The sequence below is a fragment of the Manacus candei genome, unplaced genomic scaffold (genome assembly GCF_025592945.1).
Source record: "Manacus candei isolate 608988 ecotype Guabito, Panama unplaced genomic scaffold, ASM2559294v1 h1tg000095l, whole genome shotgun sequence".
Classification (NCBI taxonomy): domain Eukaryota; kingdom Metazoa; phylum Chordata; class Aves; order Passeriformes; family Pipridae; genus Manacus; species Manacus candei.
Genome location: NW_026138143.1, coordinates 92,783 through 116,580, shown reverse-complemented (window position 1 = coordinate 116,580; position 23,798 = coordinate 92,783). Strand labels below are relative to the sequence as shown.

The 23,798-nt window shown below is 37.3% G+C and overlaps 1 protein-coding gene across 9 annotated transcripts in view; it reads left to right on the top strand.

Annotated features, from left to right (window-relative positions):
• Window positions 1–23,798, top strand: part of TPK1 (thiamin pyrophosphokinase 1) — a 300,110-nt gene that overhangs the window by 187,783 nt on the left and 88,529 nt on the right. For 8 of the 9 annotated variants that reach the window (XM_051768524.1, XM_051768533.1, XM_051768525.1 and 5 more), the window contains one exon: window positions 3,707–3,853. The exons of the other annotated variant lie outside the window; for it this stretch is intronic. In XM_051768524.1, coding sequence (XP_051624484.1) covers window positions 3,707–3,853 — 147 coding nt within the window. The remainder of the gene's footprint in view (window positions 1–3,706; window positions 3,854–23,798) is intronic. 9 annotated transcript variants of the gene reach the window in all.

Here is a 23,798-nt window from a genome sequence, read left to right as displayed (position 1 = left end):
CTGGGGAGAGTATTTCTTATCAGAGATAATGAGCATGGTTTTGAAAAGAGTGGGCATCCTTTGCTGTCAGTTTGAGCCTTGGACTTCACTCTTGTATGTCATGGCGATGCTGACATTACAACAAATGATATTACACACTTTTCACCCACTCCGGGCAGTTCCCAGCTTCCTATATCCTTAGATACATGTTCCTCAGTCATACAGTGAAAATATTCTTTGTGTTTAACCTATTCATGCCAGAAACAGGAATGTCAGCTGGACCAGTTTTAACAGACCGTATTCAGCAAGCCTGCAAAGGTTACAGCAGGTTGTCCATTTCAATAGTCTCTGTGAGAATGGAAGCAGGAATCTGAGCAATTTCATTCTGATGTGGTGGAAGCCTCAGCTCCCCTTGGTTACTGTACCCTCTAAATTACAGCTTGGGTAAGAAGGAAGAAATACCTCCCTGCAATGCAAGCACAAAGTCTTCCTTTATGCTTCCCTTCTCCCATTAACTGCTCTGGTGTTTGGTAGTGACTTCTAAAACTTTTTTAAGAGATAATAACATATAGCTGTATCATTTAAATATGACTGGGTCATACCCTTAGATCTTCAACTCTTTCTAAATTAAACCTTCATAGTCTTTAAAGATGCTGTGCATTACATTTAAGTCAGGTTATAGATAGTCCAAGAGAATGTGCCTGCAATGATCTAAGCTGTTCTTTGTAGTTATTTACGATTTTATATCCTTTTTTCAGGAAATGAATAGCACTGTGTGAAAACAAATTGTGTAAAGGGACTGGTGATGGGACATTTAAGTGAAGCATGGACATTTCAATTGAAGTACAGTGTGTTAGTCGAATGTTACCTGCTGGGCTCATTAGCAGTAATGGTATTAATTCTGAGACCTGTGTTATACAGGAAATCATAGTAGAAAAATGAATGACCTTTTGTCTCTGTAGTGTGGGAATATATGTGTCTTGTGCATTGGTATTCACTTTGTCTTAGGTTGTAGAATGACCAAGAGTCGTGTATGTGCTTTCCTGGTGCATCCATTTTCTTAAGTGCTTGACAGAGTGAGAGGAGTAGTGATTGCAGGGAAGGAATGGATTGTTTTGTTAGTTTGTAATTCTTGGCTTGTGTGGTTTTTTTAACAGAGATGTTAACTTTAGGATGGAAAAGCTCTTGAGACTTTTGTTGCACTTAGTCTCTCTGTGTTTTTGTTAAATAAACAAAGTGTGTATACCTAGACCTTCAAATAAAGGCTCTGAAAGTCCTAAATGTCTGTATGCCTGTCGCCTCTGCAAGATTATCCAGTGAAAGGCAGGAGTGCAGAATTCTAGCTTTTCTCTCAGTCTGCTGCTCTCGTACTCCAGCTGGGTTTGCTTGCATACCTGTCACATACTTGTGTTTTTCGTTTTCACAATCCATGCAAGTATCCTAAGTAGTAGCTACGTTTCCTTTTCAGATATCTTTATTAACCTTCTCCCAAAATACCTCAACCCCAAACCTCTGGTTTATGAATGCCTTTTCAATGTATCTACTCCATGCTAGATTGGTTTTATTTTCTTACTTTTTGGGAAGCAATCCACAAGACTGCACTGTTGCCATTGAATAAGGAGCAGGACTTTGGGATCACTTCTGTCATACTAGAAAATACAGAAGTATTTTTTTGTTATGTTTTTCTTCAGCTTGCATGGCTCTGGCTATCTCTACCACAGAAAGCTGCAGTCACTGAGCACTTCATTGCTTGAGATATGTCCTGTACTTCATGGCAAGTACATGGGTGTGAATAACAGAGCAGAATTTTTCTGACATACTGGCAGTTTTACAAGAGAAAGAAGACACATTCAGAATGTTACTGCATCATTTTAATTCCAAGTCAAAGGGAGTCTGTGTTTCCTTCATTCTTACCTTTCAAACTGTACAAAACATCAAAGCCAAAACAAACAAGTTCATGTATGATGAGACATATACACCAAGAAACTATAGAGAGGTGCTCAGTTTCTTCTAGATGAGGCTAGGCTAATATTTAAGCTTCAGTCCCATTGCTCAGAAGAAAAACAACATACATGTGGATCCTGATCCTTTGCCAGACACCTTAACTTCACTGTGGTTCCAGGTTAGTGTAGCAGATTTCCCTAATGGCTTCTACTGGGGGAAGATGGGAGAATTTTGCTGCTGATTGTCTGGTAGGGAACTGGTGTTGATGGGTCTTATTAATAGTTTTATCTTCAGAGAATTGATCCGCCCTTTTAACTCACAGTCGTCACCAATCAAACAAAAGCAGTTTGCTTCTACGGTGGAATCAATAAAAGGGAAAATATATTATGGTATTGTGGCTTAGCTGGGAACACATGCTTTTTACTTTTTGCTGTTTTATCTTCTGTTTAAGAATAGGTTTTGCTACAATTCATATTCTATTGGTGGTATGTTAGGTCTATGTGATCTGTAATCTGCACAGAAAATACATGCTGTCAGCAGTACAAGGATAGTTTTTTTGTTTCAGTGTTTGCTGCTAATATAATGTGTTATATTGATCCATTCTGGCCTCTCAGGTATTTTCCTGGTGGTGAGAAAAATGGTATATTTCTTCAAGGAAGGAAAAGACAATTTTCATGCAAAAGAATATTCAACAGAATCATAAAGCCCTAGACCTGGTAATAAAAATAGAAGCTGATGCTATTAATACATCATTCCAGATTCACAGGGCACCATTATGTGGCTCCTGGGTTGAGTAAAATTTCATGTAATCACAGCAGCCATAGACTTAAGCTCTATAAAGTTGAAAACTTCACCAGATGGCCAATGTCAAGGCAGCTTCTAAAGACTTTAAAGCTGCAATGTGTTAGGGCCCTAGATATGACTTAGTGGTAGCTTTTTAAAATACAATTAATGAACAAAACTGATCAACATTATGGAAGTAATAATAATAATACTTTGCATTCAATGAGGTCTGAGAACCTGAAAGCTCTTAACCAAGGCTTTTAAATACTCCCTTTCTGATTATAGGAAATAAAGTATTCAAAGTCTAGAACATTTGTGTGAGGGAACTGAGCAGGAGCAGTCCAACACCATGGCCTACTGCAAACAGTCAGATAGCACTTTCTGTGTATCTGGGACTGGGACAGGAGAGCGCTCCTGTGCCTGTCTCTGTCCCTGACAGAGATGATGTCCCAGTTGCTTAGGGTGGAACTTCCTATTCAGCAGTACTTCTAATCTTGGGCAGAGCCAGCCTTTCAGGGGTATTGCTTGTACACTGAAATGCTGCGTGACAGGAATGAGAATGACATATAATGGCCCTAACCTGAAATTTCCTTTATTTGCTCTATAAACCGTGAGGATAATATTGAAATGATGTGAAGAACTGGAAATACTATGGCTCAGATATACCACACTTACCTGAGGAGCTTAGATATGGAGTGATAGATCTTAGGCTCCATATATTTAGGGCAGACAGATAAATACCTTCGAAGACTGACCTGTATTTTATGGAGAATGGTTGCATCCTTTTAAAAAGTACCACATGTGAATTTACTCAGCCTCAAAATCACATAATGGTATTTATTGGTAATGGGAGTAAATAACTGTATTTGACATTCTCTTTTCTATAGTCAGTAGTTATTTTTTCTTTTTTTTTTCCCAAAGTGATTTTATTGTGGATTTTCAGGGTCTAGAGATCATTCCTGAGAGTTTTCTCGGTGACTGTTTTTGTTTTATCTTTTAGATTGATGTGATTGTGACTTTGGGCGGACTTGGAGGACGCTTTGACCAAACAATGGCATCAGTGGAAACGCTTTTTCATGCAACAAATATCACTCCCTTTCCAGTCATAGTTATCCAGGAGTGCTCACTGATTTACCTGCTTCAACCTGTAAGTGTTGTGAAAAGTTACTTCATAATAAAATTGACCTTCCGCCCACCCTGACACCATAGGTCTTGCACCGTTAGGTGCTCATTTTTTCAATTCTGTTCTGTAGGGTCAGGGCCTAATAATATACATTGCAGACAAATGAACAGCAAATGATGGGATCTGCATTCCTGCCTTGGAAAAGATTTTGTTGAATTTGTTCAGAATAGTTTTTTTTTAAAGCAGAGAAAGAAGAAAAACAGAAACTATGAAAACTGAATTTGGGTAAATATAGGATTTTGATTATAAATGGGGAAAAAAGTAAAATTAACCCTTTAAATTCCGTTCCAGTAAGTTTAAATTTAGCACATAGCCCTTTTGCATGTTGAGTAGCAATAAGGATGTCTGCAATAAGAAGAATAAAAGAAAGACACAAGAGGATGATATGAGGGAATTCCTGACATAAACATCAGGCAGAGCTCTTATGCAGTCCCAGTGGTGCAGTTCATCATGATGGGAATCCATATAGCATCAGCAAGAGAATTTCTTTAAGATGTGTTATTTTTGTGGTTTTTCAGGTCTGTTACTGCATTTATTGATTCATAAAACAACACACGCAAAAGATCTTGCTGATCTTCTGCTTCTAAGATTTAAATTAAAGGCAAATCTAAACATCAAACACTGTTCTCTAATAGTGATTCATTTATTTGTTTGGAAATATCTTTTCCTGTTGTCGAGGTTTCTAGAAGCTTACCTAATTTTCCCAATTTCTCTTGGAAAGCTTATTTCATTAAAATAAATAACATTCACAGACTAAACCTTGCACCAGGTGTGTTTCATTGTAATTCGAGAAAAGCATTAATGAGGTTCTATGAGTTTATAGATTTAAAGCCACAGGGGCAGATACTCTATTAACAGTTTGAAGCACTGTGTCTGCAGGAAAGATAGTAGGCACAGGAGGTCTTTTGTCAGTGTGATGAGGAATTACTCTGATCATTAGTTACACAGCTAAATGGATAGAGGCAGGAATGAGGGGGAAAGAGGGCTAAACGATAACTTTGGTTAAAATCTGAAAGTGAGGAGAAACTTCTTGTGATTGATTTGTGATTGCAGTACTTCACCAACCACTCTAAATTTATTTTAGTATATTTTTAAGAACATGTCGAAGATAAGATGGAGAATTCCTAGTTTAGCTTACAAAGCTCTTGCTCGGACTGGAAAGACTTTTAATTATTTTAATTCGTCTTTTCCGTAAGTAGCTTTAAAATGCCATGCCTAAGATTGCTTTCACAAGAACCTTCCATGAATAATTAAACCCTTTATAACTTGAAAAAAATCACAATCTGTGCATTTTAAATAGAAATGGGAGGTTGTTAATTGCTTCTGTTTGCTGAAAACTTCTTTGTTCTGTTTTTAATAATGCCGTACAAGAAGCACGTAATATTTTTTGTAGATGGGGAGAGTTCTACAGGATATAATTTTTTTTCTGCCGTACCTGCCTGTCAGTTTGTATTGCCAGTAACTGACTTCTGTAACTTCAGGCTGTTTGTGGTGTACAGAAATAAAGGGCAGATATGGGGGCAGGCCATTTAAACAATCTCTGTGCTAATTTTGACACAAAATTGCTTTTGATTGTTGTTTAAACCTGTCACTGTCAGCATCTTCAGTCAACTGTCGTGGTACCTCCAGATAATAACATAGTTTAGATAAAAATCAAGTGAGTAGTTTATACACAGAAAAATACAAGGATCCTAAGCTTGGAAGTGCTTTTTTTTTTTTGTATGAAGTTCAGCCTGGTATTTTTCTCTTGCAAACAGCCACAATCATGACATTCTCTCTTTTCCCTCCTCTCCCCTTTGTAATTTAAAATCAAGGTAGGAGGGAGTTTAACACAGTGGGAGACCACTGACTTTTCAAAATGCAAGTCTCTGGAAACTGCAACAAATGAAGCAAGGTTTTGAAATTCAAATGCTAATGCAAACTATAAAGTTAAGAGCATGTTTCTTTTTCTATAAAATGTAGATCTGAAACCTTTCTTGGGGAAGAAGAATCTGATCTGTATTGGATTTTGGGATAATATATATGAGCAAAATATAATTATGGTTTTGCTTCAAAAGAACATTAGCCCTCTGTTCACAATATCAGGAGTGTGGTTGTCTATCATGTGTACCTAGGCAGAGTCTAAAATACTTGGATACAGCAGATAAACTGGTAATCCCATAACAGCCCTAGGAAGGATACAAAGGGGAGTAACAAGTCAAGGTGCTGAATTTTTAATTACTAATGCAGAAACTAAGAGGAGGATGGTGTGAGTACGTATGTAAGTACACCATAAAATCTATTAAGTAATTGCTTTGAAAGAGAGTGATTTCACATTATTACAGTGTTGATATATAGGGTTACAGCAGAAGAAATATATTAGTATTTAACACACTTGTAAAGGGTCCACATGCTGTAGGAAACATGATTATAGACTTCTCGAAAGTCTTCAGGGTGATAGGAGGAAGACAGCAAGGACAATGTCTGATTTGGGATCCACTGCAGACAACCAAGCAAGGGGGACCAGGTAAACAAAGCCTTTTTTCATCAGCCAGTAAAATTATCCAAGTACTGAATGTCAGAGTAATGGGCACTTTGAGTATTGAGGCATTTCTTGGGAAATAGATGGACAGACAGTGCGAGTTTCTGAAATATATAGATAAAAATGTTTTGGCATGGAAAGTGAAGAAAACTACAAGGAAGTAAACTCTCTAATGTTCATTTCTGACCTTTAAGGATGAGCTCCTCCAACGAAAATGGAAAAAAAAAGATGGGAATAATTACACCCCATAAATATCTGTCTCCATGGTCTCTATGGAGAAATGGGTGGGAGGCTGAGATCTAACTATATACGCTGTAGGTATCTAAGTTTAGATAAATGAATTCCAATATATGTCAAATTACTAAGCAAGTATTTTTTTTTTTAAAAAAAGCAGGCATGAAATGAGGTGCCCCTCTGGAAGGGCCCAAGAAATGAGAACCTAATTTGTAGGTCCAGAAGTTATAAGTTGACAGTGAAAGATTTTCTCTTGTCTGAATGGGAAAGGAAAACTAATAACAGCCTAAATGAGCACTTTTGCTCAGTCTTCACTAAAGCAAAATATTCCTTTGAGCAGATAACCAACACAGTTAAAATCAGTGGCAAAGCCTGAAGATTTTAAATTGCTTCAGAGAAAAAGCAAATAGAAGATTAAGTTGCCTTTGATTTTGCCAACTCCAAGGGTTGTTACTTTTTGTGTGCCATGGAACACTAATTAGGATAGGAGTCAGAAAAAGGGAGACTTTGTAAGAATTCCAGGAGGTGATGCTTGTTCTGAAGCATTTTCTAATGTGATGGTTGAAATTTAAAAAAAAAAAAAATGTACCTGTGTACCGAATAGAGGTCATATTTCTTTCTGTAGTGGGAGAGGAAGGAAAGCCTGAATTTTTAATGAGTAATCCCTCTTTATAAGCAGAATATTTTATACAACAGTTCATGCATTTTATGCTTGAAATTTTGGTAATATCAATTACTATTAGACTATACCCTGGCTGAAAAGCATTAGACCCTTAGAGTTGTGTTTATCATGCTAGCCATGCTCAATATGAATGGCTTAAGGTTTCACATACATACTTTCTCATTTTCTGGTTTTGTGCTTCTCAGGAGTACAGAAACATTAGCTTCTGTACACTGAGCATAAATTATCTTTTATCTGTGAGTTTTATGGCAGTTTGTAATACAAGGTAATAGGATTTATGACCAAGAAATGAGAAGATGTCCAAGAGTTAATGGGGCCTGTCTTTTACACACACCAAGCGGTTCAGTTTTCCCCACACAGGATTCCAGCCCTAGGATGTGGAGAAGAATTGCTGCCTACACATGAAAATGTGTTACAGCAGCATATTTTTGTCAGTTAGCTAACTCTTTTGAAAGAGTGTGTGACTACTTAGATAACTCTTTTTCTTGCACACAGCTTTTCTTTTGGGTGCATGCCTGCCTTCCCTGTGAGAAATTATGAATAATTTAGCATCATAGAAAGTGGTCCAGCAGCTAAATGTGAGCAATAAGAATCAGGAATCCCATCCCTTATCTTTGACTCTTTACTACCATATACTTGAATAGAAGTATATTGTGCAGCCTTTGATCTCACAGTCTCCTAGTTTGTAAATTGTGTAAAACCCTCTTCCTTCTCTGAATGGGTACTTTGAGGCTCATTTAGTTCTTTGCAAAACACGGTTACATCCTCATCTCTGCACTGGGGTGGAACACAGTATTATGGTAATAGTAACAACCGTATTAGTAAGGCCCTTAATTAACATAAATATTGCCATACCGAGGCTCTGCAGATAATTAGTTAGCATGGTTCCAAACTCAGTTTTAGGGGGAGCTGGGTGTCATTCTTGCAGATGTGTCTGGGCACAGTTCAGTTTCAGCACAAGCCAGTAGCGTTTGGAAGGTACTGCCTTGTTTTGGGAACAAGAGAGAATAACCACATGCATATGAGCACTGCTGTGCTAGTTGGCTTGAGTTCCAAAGAGTATCACCTGAACAGTTTTACAGATGCAGACAGAGTGACCAGGCATGAAGATCTGCTCCTAGATGGAGACACTGCAATAGATGTGAGAGAAAGTACAGGACTGGAAACTTTGCTGAGGTTTGTTGCTGCAGTTCTCTATGCCAATGTTACTTGGTTTGGTTTGTATCTATGTTTGTAAAGTTTAATGGGAAGTTCAGGGTATACACCTTCAACCTCTGAGTTTTTTTCAGGGGGCCAGTTCCTTGAATTTTGCAGGAACTTCAAGAATGAGTTATCCAATTCGTTTTGTACCCCCCTCATATGTGTAAGGAGCAGATCTGACTTGCCATGGCTCAGTGGAGAAAATGCTTAGTGAATGTGCCTCTTATGGAGGATAACTTTGGAATTTGGAAATGTAATGTCTCCTTTTCCTATACATATTTTTGGTGCATAAATTCAGTTACAAAAAGGCTGCAGTTGTAAAGGAAGGCATTTAAACAGATATTTAGTATTTAAACATATATTTAGTACTTAAAATACTAAATTCACAAACATGCAGCTTCTTGTTCTTTGATAAATACCTCCTTTTTATGACTTTCTATGAAAAAGCCAGCCATTCAGCTGGACAAAAAGACTACAATGTCAAAAATATTAGCAGTGGCAAAGTCTTAATTAAACCCTTCTCTGGGAATCTGAATCCTTCACAGAAACCCTTGAAGAAAGGAGCTTTTGCTTCCAGAGCTTTAGTCTCACATTTCAATTACTTCTCAGAAAAAAATAGTTGCTATGTTGGTAGTTTAACTGCCTTAGTTTCCTTCTTAGGTAAGAAACTTTGAGGATTCTGTTCTTAAAATAAGACTTATAGTCTATGTTTTTATTCTTGCCTGAGCAAATCCAGCTGGACTAATGATAATTTAATCATTCTTATCATGTCTAATGTTGTGGGCCTCTGTAAATATGACCTTCAAAAAGCTACAGGTCAAAAAAATCAGGTTTATTTCATGGTAATTCATGGCTATGAAGTGGTGTTGCTTCCTGTTTACCACAGGATTTCTGTGTTTTACTGAATATCGGAGATCCAAAATTAATTCATATCTGTCAGTAACATTCTGACCTGGGAAAGATTTACTTGCTATCTTGTTTCTCACTGTTACTAAAGGAAACTTTTAGGTGGATTTTCTCATAACAGCTAAATTCTTTGTAAATTTGTTCTATTCCAGCATCTGCAAATGTGTAGTATGAAATATACAAAGCTTATATAGTATCTTAGAAATAATAATTAGCTTTTGAAACAGTCAAATCCTTTTAAACAGTTTATTTAGCATCAGTTAAAAGTACAACCTGCATCAGCTTTATGAACAGTTTGGAATTATGTGGATTTTTGTGAACTTTTTTGCAGAGGATGATATCTAATACTTATGGATTACTTCTGTATAATGAAGATTATGTAAAATATATTTTTTTAGTAACTCTCATCCTACAACCTTTGCTTGGACAAACAGATAACAACAAATTCATAGGTCAATCTGTTAGCTTGTAGGTAACTGCTTTAGAAAAAATACTTATCTTTCAGAAAGGAAAGGAAAATACCAAATTATCATTGTGAAAAAAAGAGAAAAAGAATAATCATTACTAAGTGAGATTTTTATCTGCTCATAATTCTTAAGAAACAAGTAATACTCTATAGCAGGATATGATAATCACAAAACTCTTTTTAAATTCACATCTTAATGGTGTCTGGAAGAGAAGACAATGTAAGGAGTCTAATTGGATTACTTAGGTATTTCTAAATTCTGAAGTCATCCAGTTTGATTCTGAATCAATATGTTGTGCTTGGTAAGTGTCAACAGTTCTGCTCTCAGATTTTTTCAGTATATGTCCAGATTTTTAATTAGTTACTACAGCAGCTGATGAATGATCATCTAGGAGAACCTTGACCCTAAATAAAACTCTTCCAATGAGGTTCCTGCTCTCTGTTGTTGCCCCTAGCTGTTGTGATGTGCTCTTGTTAATATGTTAATATCTATTTTGCTGCTTTATGGAAACCACAAGAAGTGTTTTTAGCTACAAAGTTAGCTACAAAGCTAATTTTCTTAGAGTTGTTTTTTTTTCTCCCAAACATCTTAATTACTTTTCTTTCCTTTGAAATCTTAATCCATCTTTTCATCCTCAGCCTTAACAAACTTCTTTCTGCAGTGGTCTGATACTTCAGGGGTTTGTGTGCAATGTAGTATTAATAATTTTGTGTACTGTAAAACAATTCTTCTGCTTTATATTAAATGGTCAACAATAAAACATATAATGTTTCTCTTTGACATTTGCTTATCAGAAGCTGATGCTTAAACTGGGATCAATAAGAAGCTGGTAAAACTTTCTGCTGTTTTGACGACAGCGGTAAGCTGAGGAAGACCACAGCAGTATTTTCACTTGCTGTGTGTTCATTTATCTTTATTCTGTCACTGAACAGAACAAAGCTGGAGTGTGTACATGTGTGTGTTCATTCTAGTTTTGTTTGGGTTTTTTTCCAGGTAGGACTTTGATGCTATATGGGGATTTTGTAGCAAGCTAAAGAATTCCCAAGCTTTTGTGAATAAATTTTTGACCAGGAAAAAAAAAAAAAAAGGCAAAAGTATTTTAAAATACTGTTAATATGGATTCCAAATTTGGTCAAAATTTTAAATACTTTGTGCATAATTTAATAAGCTTTATATTTCTACAGGGTGCCATATTTTTGTAGTTTACAAAAGAAAAAATATTCAAATGCTTGTCTGTATGATGGTCTCATAGACTGGCACTTTATGGATTGATTTTTTAGTATTTTTATGAATATTACTGTGGTTTAAAATATTTGTCTACCATCTAACACCTGGAAGGGGTAATGAAATGTTTTGAATTTCAAGGTCAGCCATTAGACATGAAGAACTAAGGGGACTTAGAGGAATAATTATGAACACTTTATGTGACTTGCCTTGTAAAAGGCCAGCCCCCATACTATTTAGTTACCCTACAGCAAGATCTTACTTTTTTTCTAATCTTGTTTCTTCTTCTTTCCTTTTTTTTTTTTTCTCTCTGGATTTTTCTTGGATCCTATCAACTGTCTTTTCATAGCACATCATGTTATCCTAATTTTTCGGTTTAGTTTTGTATAAAATGTTCTAGCTTTAACTAAAGCAGCCACTGCTGCCTTGAAGACTTTTTCCAGGATTTGTCTTCCCCCAGCAGTTACAGTTGTATGCTACAAAGCATTGATTCATCAATGCCTAGTAATTCTGGCTTAATCAATTCATAGAATCATATTCCTCTTCAGTCTCACAGTGTTTCCTCTTTATTCTCTTGTACCAATGACCAAAGTGGCCCCATCTGTGTAATATTGGAATCTACTGGGGTGATGTCTGCTGCAGAGTGCCTATGCATCACCCTTGAATTATTGCTGCATTATAACTCTTTGTTCAGCTTTATTGTATTAGCCCACATCTCTCAAATTCTGGGATTCTATTCTACCTACTAAGTGACACTGTATTTCTTAAAGCATCTTACTGGCTTGATTGAGATGAATTTCACCAGAGTGCTGTAGTAAGAACTTTTCTCTTTGAGTATTAAATGGATTTCAGTGCTAGTTTGGGGGTATGGGATTTTTTTCACTCCCTGTCTGAGTTACAGAAAGTTCAGCAGGGAAACTAACAGATATCGGAAGTCGGTACTCTGTGACAGAGCCTCCTCTGAAAAGAAAATATTTTACTGCATACAATTAAAAATATAGCAGGTAAAAATCAATATTATTAAACCTAAACTGAATGTAAATAACAGTAAAAATTGTGTGATAGTGGGTGATAAATTATTATCTACTACCAAAAAAAAAAAAATCTGAATGCTGAACACCTAATGGCTGACCAAGTCTGAAGGGTTTTTAGAATCCTTTAGAGGTAAATTTAATAATGGTCCTTTCTGCTCACATCTGAGTACTGGCAATAGTTGAAGTTGTAGAAGGTGAGCATCTGTATTCTGGCCTCAGTTATATTTGAAAATACGTTATCTCTTCAATTCAGTCCCTTTGTGAAATGGCTTAGGCTTTTCCAGTCCCTTACAGTATCACTGTTAATTCTGCATCTACCAGGGCATTGTTGTCAACTGTATGGATTTTTGACATTTACTGTTAAAAAGGGGTCAGAGAAGAAGAATGATAATATTTGGTAATATCGGGGGTTCCAGGGAAAATGCTGTATTACACTGATATACAAGATTTAGCTAGAACTGTTCAGCTTAACCGTGGGAAGTGATTGACTTAGCAATATGAATTTTCTTCGTGTTGATAACAACTGATTACATTACCTCAACACTCTCTCTCTGCTATAACCGAACATCCCAAGAGCAGATGGTGCTCAGGGATTACATTCTTTATTGTCTTTTAAGACTGTAATGTGTCTACCACTCTCATGTCAACTCCAATCAAAAATACTTGCGAGCAGTGCAGTTGGACTAATGACCTTCATGGGAGTGCACAGGCTTCCTACTCTTAATACTAAAATCGAGATATTTGGAGTGAATATATTTCTGTTAAAAGCAAGAAAAGGAGTCTGGAAAAAATATTCCAGGATCTGTGAGGAGATTATCAAGAAGATAAAGCTAGGCTTATTCCTGAGATGCGCAACAAAAGGATGTGGGACAGTGGTCCTAAACTGAAATGGGAGATTCTGGGTAACTCTAAGGAAAAGTTTCTACTCTGACGTTAATTACATACAGGAATAGGTTGCCCAGAGAATCTCCATCCCTGGCAGTGTTCAAAGACCAATGGGAAGGCTGCACTCAATGACGTCCCAAAACACCGTCCTACGTAAGTGATTCTGGGACACTTGTGGAAACAGAGGTGGACTGAACAGGTATGTTAAAACCTCACAACTGGGTCCAGTCTTATTCAACTTGTTTATCAACGACCTGAATGAAGGGATAGAATGCACCCTCAGCAACTTTGCTGATGATACAAAACTGGGGGAGTGGCTGATACACCTGAAGGCTGCACTGCCATTCAGTGGGACCTTGGTAGGCTGGAGAGCTGGGCGGAGAGAAACCTAATGAGGTTCAACAAGGGCAAGTGTAGAGCACTGCACCTGGGGAGGAATATCCTCAAGTACCAGTACAGGTTGGAGGCTGACCTACTGGAGAGCAGCTCTGCAGAGAAGGATCTGGGAGTGTTGGTGGATGATAAGTGTGCTAGCAGTGTGCCCTTGCTGCCAGGAGGGCCAATGGTATGCAGGGGTGCATCAGGAAGAGTGCAGCCAGCAGGTCAATGAAGCCACATTTGGAGTACTGTGTCCAGACAAGGTACTACTGGAGAGGGTCCAGTAGAGGGCCACAACGATGACTAGGAGTCTGGAGCATCTCACGAGGAGATAAGATCCTGAGCCTGTTTAGTCTAGAGAAGAGAATACTGAGAGGGGATCTCATTAATGCATATAAATATTTCAAAGGTGGGTGTCAAAAGGATGGTGCCAAACTCTTCTCAGTGGTGCTCAGCAACAGTAGTAATGGCCATAGATTAAAACACAAGAAGTTCCACCTTGACATGAGGAAGAACTTCTTTACATTGAGGCTGGCAGAACACTGGAACAGGATGGTCGTGGAGTCTCCCTCTCTGGAGACATTCAAAACCCACCTGGACATGTTCCTGTGTCACCTGCTCTGGGTGATCCTGCCTTGGCAGGAAGACTGGACTAGATGATGTCCAGAGGTACCTTCCAACCCTAACAGTTCTGTGATTCCATGAAATCTAGGCATTGCTTTTGTGTATGCCACAAGAAATCACAGATATCGAAGGTGGTTTAGCAGTCAGGGAAAATTTACTAGTGTGAAAGTGTATACCTTTTGGCTAGTAATGTTACCAGTACAGAATAAATTTAAGCATATGGCAAAGCAGATTAATGAAATCTAAGCATGTGCTAAAGCACTTTGTTTAATGGTGGTCTGCAGACTGTTATCTCATCTGGTGCATAATTCTAAGTTAAGATGTCTTTGCGTTTTCCCATCTACATGACAGCCACTGATGCTTCATGGGGTGTATCTGCATTTCTGTGGCATCAACATCTGTTTCTGAATGGTTAATTTTCATTCACAGTTCCTATCCATTGTTAATTCAATTATGGCCTTCAATTTTGGCAATGTCAGATACCTGAGGGAGAAGAAGGAGCTGTACCCAGAGGGGAATCCTTTTATTCTGAAGAAAGAATAAATTATCAGATTGAATAATAATTAGCTTGCAGAATTCTCTGCTAGTAACCACAGTGTTGGCAATGAAATGTACCCTTGTGTTATGAGTCTGTCTCCCTACCTCACAACTTAAAGTTTTTTAGATACAAGCATCTAAAAACTGCATTGCAGCAGGTATCTCCCTCTCAATAACGAGGTCACCTTGTTCAGTTCTTTCTTAGCTATCGCTTTTCTTTTGGGGAAAAGCCTCTCTGGAAAAAAGAAAAAAAAATCTTCTCTTTGTAACCACCACAGTTTTTCCTCAGCTGGAGGAGGTACTTCAGAGTGAAGTGAGAGCAGTTGAAGATCTGGAGTTAGTCTTCTGGCACAAATGATGCCACAGGCAGACAGTCTCATCAGCTGCAAACTTGGTGGGGTTTTTTAAGGAGAAGCTACCTCTCTCCTTTATGTTAGAGGAATTTGGGAACTGGGAATAAAACTAAGATTTTCATTCTACCCAAAGTATTGGCTGAAACTTTAAAGCTATTGAAAGAGCACCAAGGGAGGACTCAGTAGGTCTCTGAGGGGCCAGTATGTCTCTGCGTAAAGTTCCAGGCCTTCCTGTTCATTCAGGATTGTGTAGAAGTTATTTCCACATGTTGCAAGTGTGCAAGGTACTACATGCAGCCCTAGTCCACCCATGCTCACTGGTTCTTGAAATCCTTGAGGAATGTGGAGAGTCTGGTGTATTCCTGTTGCGTGCAATGGGTGCCCACAGGCAGAACTCTTGAGCAGCAGCCCAAGTTATCATAAACAAAACCATCTCTTCTGGTGTGCCCGATAATGTATGCCACAAATGAAGGTGCACTTCAGAACCTGTGCAGTTAAAGGAAGTAGTTAATTGTCCCTATTATACATAGTTTATCAATTTTCTGTAAGCTTAATGATATCAGCTAAATTAATAATGCCATTCAGCTGGTGTAATTTCTTAGTCTTTCATCTATCTGACTTCTGGATCTCCTTTCCTGTTCATAAGCACTCAGTGATACTGCAGAAATATCAGGGCAACATGTAATTTCCGTTATAATTTATCTATATTAATGCCCTTCATGAACATCTCTCTTCTTTTTTACTCTTTCTTACTTAAACCTAGTTCCAGATTACTGTACTATATGCATTGTGTCTCCTTAGGAAGGTATTATAAAGCTGTTGATTTAGAAAAGTTTTCCAGCAGCAGTCTAGGAAGTTTTTAAGTGCTTCCAGTATGGGAGCCCGTTGAACTGTCAAACATATTTCTAGAAAACTTAAGGAGGCAAAATACTTAAACATTCTTTTTTCATTCCAAGTCACCTGAGAAAGTGAATCAGTTTTAGCTATTTAGTGGAGTCTGTTAAAAAGCAGAGAAGTTGTGTATGCCCCATCTCTGGAAGTGTTCAAGGCCAAGTTGGATGGGGCTTTGGGCAACCTGGTCTAGTGAGAGGTGTCCCTACCAAAACCAGTCTTCAGGTAATGAAGTGAATGTAATTGCTCATTTCTGTAGTCCTTGGAAACTCGTGCATAATGATGTTCAAATCTCTCATCTTTAAAGACAGTAGGAGCTCGTGTTTCTGAGACAGGCTGAGACAACCCCTGCAGTTCAGGGAAACTGCCACCCTGCTGGTGTCTCCTCCTGGAAGCCCATGCCTGTCAAATGCCTGCATCTGGTTGCTACCATGCAAACTTCACTTTCAGCTGGGGAAGTGAGAACAAGATCATCTCTCCTTGAAGTTTGGCAGTGTTTCTCCACAGGACTCTGGAAATGCAGGGTGGTTTTAGCACCACCTTTTTATAATTGGACATTTTTTTCTCATCTGAGGGATAAAAATCCAGTGTTGGGTCAGGAAGAGCTTACCTGAAGCTGATTGTTTTGATTACTCCTGCTTTGTAGTCATCTTGGAGAGGGGGAAAGTGAACTAAATCTGAAAATCAACTTAGTATTTAGGCATGTTTTATACTGGCCTCTACAGTATACTGGCCTCTACAGTATTATACAGTACTGTACTGTAGGACCACGATTCCTTTCCTCCAGTTTCTACACCTAAAATCAGATTACTGGGGCTATGTCTATTCTCAGCATTTTTTATTGTGCAGGGCAACTGACATACAAAGTCTTTTGTAGAAATAGTTACTCTTAGAAGAATCCATAAGATGAGGAATAATAACTTACTTAGCTTTTCGTGCAGGCTCTGATCTTCCATTAGTGAATCTCGGACTATGTGTCATGTCACACTCTTTAGCTGGATCTCAAGGTATATTACACCTATATTACAGAGGGAGAGAGAGAGACAAAGGCATGAAGATGTGAAATGATTTGCTCAGGTACTCAGGGAGTCAATACCATATTGAAAATTGAATACAGTTTTCCAGGTTTCTACCTCCAGTGACCTGTCAGCTGGGGCCTTTTTCCTCCTTCTTGGGGCTTGTGAGTTTATTAGGAGTGACCTTTGGAGATGATGGGGATTTTTACTGAAAGTGCATAATCCTCTCTGAAAAATCACAGAAGCTCATTTTTCTACAGTAGTCAAAAACTCATCCTAACTTCCTTAGGAGAAATTGTGAAGAGGTGGATATGTATAAATAACCTCAGTTCTTAAGAAATATGAAAAAAAAATCTCCTGCTTGAATCTGAAAATGCCATTGCTTAGAGTGGCCAAATATATATATGCCAATTATATCAACAGCTGATTATTTCTAATGAACAATATATCCAGGTAAAAAAAGAAACAAAGAGCTAGTCAGAGTGTGTCAGACAATTATTAGAAGTAGTAATTTCTACATTTTTACATCTTTTAGCTCTCTGCCCCTGTACATGACCACTGTGCCATTTCTCATGTCATCAGAATTTTATAAGTTCTATTTCCATTGTCATAACAAAAAGTAGTTCCCAGAAGACATCAGAGGATGGATATTTGCTCCCTCCTGCCTTTTTTAAAGTGTTAGAGATATGTAGGTTAGAAATGCAAAATGCAGAAGGGAAAATGACTATAGCTATCACAGTCTTTCATAGACCACTGAGCAAAAGAAAATCCTAGGATATCACATAATAGAGCTTACAGCAAGATTTGTTCTCATTCTCTGAGGTGTCTACAAAATACATATAGCATGTCTCGGTACAGTGAGCTGTCATGAACACAGCTTACTCAAGCATAGCAGTATGTTGATGCTCCTTTAATATGTAGGCAGACAAACTTCCATGGTTGGATGAACAGACACATTTTCCCCTTTTCTTATCCAAACTAGTCTCTAACTGTAGATGTTATATAAATCCCTAAGCAATTTGATTCTTTCCTTTCTTGGAAGAGCTGCTGACCTATATTTTTAGAGAGGCCAAGTTTCTTAAAATTAATTTAAAAATACAGAGTTGAATGCTCATTTACCCCAGTTGTATAGAACTAGCATGCATTTCTCTTTTTTCTTTTCTGAAATTAGGAAACTTTACAAATATGTGTCAAATAAAGTATTTGAAGTGTAGTGTTCAGCATGGAGGAAGAGACCGAATAAGCTATGAGAAAATCAGAATCAGCCTGTTCTTTTATAGAGGGAAGGCAGAAGAGGTTTTTAAATGTTGGATTAGGTCTGTAGTCTAGGCCAAATTATCTAATAACTTTGGAAATGCAGGGAAAACATTTGTACTTTATGTGCTACAGAAGTGAAATTGGTGAAAATATGCAAAGAGAAGAGAGAGGCAATGCAGATCTTACAAACTGTATGCAGACTGGAGAATGCTATGGACTTTAGACAGGCTATAAAAGCAGAGGATGAAATGAATTACGTGAAGAACTAATAGAGAATGGACATGGCCATTTTCTACTAGAATAAAAATTTGAAACATTTGTTGTCCTATTGTATTGTTTAGGAAAAATTTCTAGAGGTGCTCATAATCATTATCTGGATCCATGGTAGATTGAAAAGGAGATTGAAATGAACTCTAAGGTCATAGCAGAGTTATCTGTTGCAATTCCACATGCACACAGTCACTCTTCTTGTGGTGTCGACTGCTTCCCCAGGCAGTGTTTATTCATGTAAGGAACAATATTACAGGAGAAGGTTCTTTTCTGTTTGATTTAGAGGAGACGAAGGGAATGATTCTTCGTTGCTTCATTTTTTGGTTGTGATTTCATGTTAAACCAATGAAAATATTCACCAGTGCACTAATAGTACACTACATTCTGGAAAGATACCAGTACCTTATATGAAAACTGTGCTGTCACTGACTATTTCTAACCCAGTATTTGAAAAATCCTGAGTAATGTATGCTTATTTGTAGTAAATTATCTCTTAGCACCTAATATTGATTACGTGGATAAACTCTGTTCAGAAGAAGCTACTTCTTGTTATATTTGTCTCTCCTTTTCTCATTGATTGTATAGGCTTTCACAGAGTGACTTCCCTAGTCCCAATCAGATTAGTGGAAATACATTTCAGTCATTCAGAATAATCTGGGCCTCTCATTCCAAACTACGGATGAAAGGAGCACAACTTTCTTATTAGACCTTCATACATAAGCTGGCACAAAGAGCTCTCTGGAGCCCAGGCACTGTGGCAAGTACAGGGCTGGTGTGGTAGGTGGAAACATAGCCAGCTGAGGAGACAGACACAAAAAGATTGGTAAGGAGTCAGAAGCAGAGGGAGATATCTGGAACAATGAGCATTTTTCTTAACGTGAGCTCTGTTTCTGCATCACAAAGCAATGAGTTTCCCAAATTGTACATGTACAAACTCTTCCATTTCCAAGGACAGATAAGGTCATGCAAAGCATGCCAGTGTTTTCAAAGTGAACTATAATTGGCACTAGCCAGGGCCTTAATATTCATTACCTATAATTGAGTGGCACATGAAAAGTGTGATTTCTTTTCTTCATCCTAAAAAATATTCCAAGGAAATAAACAGAATTGCTTCCAGTCTGTTCCTTGCAATTGAATGGCCCTGTTGAAATAAGTGAGGGCCAAACAAAACCAGAGCAATAGATAGAGCTTCTCAGAAGTAATTTCATCTCTGAGTAACTGATGTGATTTCTGTGAATTATCATCACGTAAACATGATACATCATGTAATACATAATGAGGATAGTTTGGTTTAAAGATTTTAGGTCTGTGTGTTTAAGTATAAATAAATCCCAGTTAGACATGTATGAAAAAAGATTCTCTGACTGTAGGATCTTTCCCCTTGCAAAACTCCTGAGATTTTTTTCTGCCATGTGGGTGTGTTCTTACATACCTGAAGAAAATTTCATAGTTCTAAAAATTGAGTGCTATCCAGTACAGAACATTTTGCCTACTTTCATTATAGACCCATAATATGTTCTCAAAAATGGAACATGATTTTTGAAGGGGCAGTTATTAACCATAGTGTTATAACTGTTATGCTCCCAGGAGTATGATGGATGAATGGAAAGAATATGCTTATAAGTGTGCCCAAATGTGCTACTTTATTGTTATGGAAGAGAAAAAGCAATATAATGATATTTATTGGAAATTACTTGAAGGCTACTCTGTTTGAACTGATTGATGCTTTTGCTGGTTTAAAAGGGGTGTTTCCATTTTATGATATTAAGACAGATTAGATAAAAACTAAGTGTTTTAAAATCCAGCTTTCATCCAGACAGAAATGTAAAAATGAGTCTGTGCTTACAATCTGTAAAGTAACAGAGGTAAAACACTCTCAGAGTCTTCTCCAAATGTCTGTGTGTGTTTTTTAAAAGGCAAAATTAATATAATATTTGCTTTACAACAGAAATTTCCCAAAGATATCTGTCCTAGAAATACAGGCACAACTTCAGGATTGTGTACACTGCCGTTTACTTCATTAGAAATTAAAAAGATTAACGCTTTTTGGATCTCAGGCATTGCTCAGACTCACAGACGTGTTTTGTGCATCAGCAGGAAAAGGCATGTGTTTATGAGAAAGCTAATTGGAAAGTGGAAGGAGAATATTTAGCACTATCTGAACTTTTGTGTCCACGTGGATGAAAAATCTTACACTTCTCTAAGACAGTCATGTAATTTTGTTGCCCAGAAGAATGCAGTTCTTTGCAGGGGAAAAGACAAGACCTCATTTGCAGGAGTTAATTTTTTAAAAGGCTACCTGAACATTCCTATCAAACAAGGTTCCTGACCCCTCTTTGGTTTAACTATCTTAGCAGTGCTAGAAATAAACACCTGCATTTCTGTAGGTGTGAGTATTGAATAGCGAAACTGATATTGCTGCGATTGTTGAGAATGGATGAGGATGAAGTTTGACTCCTTATTTCTCCCCTGACTGATATTTATGTTGGGTGGGAAATGTGGATGTATTTGTGTACATAGCAGGTTAAACCACATAGGCTTTTACAGTAAACCATTGAGTTTAAGAGCATTTGTGAGTTCATGAGTTAGACAACCAGCCACATTTTGAGAGGTTACAGGCAGAACACATTCTGGTAGATAAACTGCCTATTAGACAGCAAACACACACTGCATATGTCATGCATTTTTATTATTGCTTCCATATTCATTAAAGTTTAAGGCCTTAAATGACTTGTCAAAATGTTATGCTAAGCTAAGAAACATTTCCTTGATGTGCCATAGCTTAGCAAGTCTTCCTGGCATTTCTAGAGCTCTGAATAGTCAAGAAAGAAGCCCTACATTTCTCAAGTTACTTGTATGTTTGTCTCCACTGTCCACTTCTCATTTTTCTTCATTCTTGATATATTTTTCAAAATTTTATACCTTTCTTATGTAACTCTTCTCTAAAATGTGATCAGTTTTGCTTGTGCATATATGTATGGTCCTGATTAGGGAAAGTTCAGGTAGATCTGAACTTTCTCCGGGTTCTGGGGAGGTCAGATTAGAGGGTTAGTCCAAGAGCATCCCTTATGTTTCTTTTATTTATGAATAAGAGGGCTTTGTGTAGGCTTGAGTCCATATGCTTACTGCAGTATGAATAGCTAAATTCAGACATGGTTTGACTCATGTTGATCTTGGGATATGCTGCTTTATGTACAGGAAAATAGAAAAATATTCTGAGGATAAAGAAAGTAAAAAAAGAAGAATGGGGAATGAACAGAGTAAAAAAACCAAACAAACAAACAAAAAAGGAAGATATGAAGGCCAAAAAAAAGAGAGAATAAAGGTGTGAGAAATTTATGCTTTGTGTGCTTGTGTATAAATTATATGTCTGGTATGATTTGTCAGCAGTGCATAGCAGTTTGGGATGCTTTATCATTATGGTACATTGTAAGTAAGCACCTGCCTCTTGCAAATAAACTTTGATTGTGCCAATTTCTTAGTTTCTAAAAATTATAAAGAAGCTCTTAAAGGAATTTTGGTAGGCTTGAGTCTGGGGTAGAAATGAATGGGGAAAGAGTTTTACAGGCAGGATAGTGTGTCATGCCTTTATGTAAATACCCTGTATACATAACATTACAATAAAAAAAATTCTGTTTGATTCTAAAGATCACTGTTATAGTTGTCTACAGACAATTTTATTGGACCAAATGGGAAACTAGTTGTTTAGGCAATTGGTCAATACATTTGAAATAAGAGAGAAAAAACCATGGAGGAAAGATGGTGATGGCAGCATTAGAAAATGAATGCTCCTCTTTTTAAACAATGTTGTATCATCATCATGGCTGGGCTTCACAAAGATTTGGGAAGGCTCTATCCACATTTGATACAGGCACGCTGGTGGCTTATGAGGCCAATATGAGATAGACATGTCTGATTGCAAAAGGCACAGTTGTATAAGTAAGTTTTTATTAACGTGTTTTCAGAAAAGGTCCAGTGTGACTCACCTGAGCTCCCACTGGACCCTGGGGAATGTTAATGATGGTGATGTTAGTGAGAGTCAAATGGGTGCTGAGTGCCCTTGAAAACACCACTTCAACTTTTCACTGAAGTGCAGGAGAAACACTACGATAGTATGACCCACAACACACTTTCTTTCCAGTGACAGCTCTGGTCCGTGAGATCTGTAAAAGGGAGCCTTTTGTCATAACAGCCCCTCCCTTCTCAAGAAAAGTGTTTTCTGCCAGACTTTGCATGTTCTCTGAAGTATTGTAGACCTAAAATAAATATCAGAACAGTTAGACATCTTTACACTCCGGTTAGCAAAAGTTAATTTAAAAGTAAAAGCTATTTTTACCAGACTCACTGATGTCAATGACTTAGGAGTGCTCAAACAAGTTTTTATTATTCTGAACAAACTAAAAGCATCAACTTTTGTTTTGTGCTTCTCTCTGCCTAAAGCAGATTTTTATGGTATAGTTAGGTGCTCTTGAAAACAGGCTTTTATAAGTAAATATTACCATCCTAAAATATAAGTAAATATAACCATCCTAAAATAAAACTGTTGTCACATGTTTAATCTGTGTGATGCATGAGAGAAGGTATGTACATGTTGACCTGAAAGCTAATTTCTACATTTCAGTACATCTGCAATGATCAGTAAAACTGAGGCACTTGCAGATGTACTTCCAAGGACTTGGGCTTGAGGAAAGCATATCTTTTTAATTTAGTTGATTCTAGGGTTTGGGAGCAACAAAAAAGTTGTGGCATGGTAAAGTGCTTTCCTAACTTTTGCAGAGTAAAGGAAGGGTGTCTTAAAGCAGATCTTTCAAGACCAAGACTATTTTTAGGAAGTTTAAGTGGAATAGAGATCAACTGAAGAAATGGTACATGGAGAAACATGGATAAAAACCTGTAAATGAGTTTGCAGAAAATGTTTTTATGTGTTCTTTTACTGCACCCATCAATAAAATATCAATATACTGCTGGCTGGTTACTTGTCACTATAGGAAAAAACAATGGACGTTGTAAATTTATTTTCTTAGGAAGGCATCTTAGTTTCAGATAAGTATTTTGCACATTAATTTGGCTTTCCTCTTTCATTCTTATTTCAAGCAGTATACAGTCTGTAATTAATGCAATGGACTCAGCTGAACAACCTTGTAACTGACAAGAGATGGTCCCTTATGACCTTCATTTTAACATTGAAAAATTAGGCAAAACCAAACAACTTCTGCCAAAGAATGAGTAAAAGATGGTTTGGAAGGTGTCCTTTTTCAATAAAATAACAATATTCTGTTAGATGATCCATTAGTCACTGATAACTGGTCTATTTTTTTCGGTGGTGAAAGCAAGTTAATTTTTTGTGACCTTTATTTCTGTTCAACTTATCAGAGAATCTGATTTTTTTATTATTTCTATCTTCTGCTTTAAAAATATTAGATCTCGCTT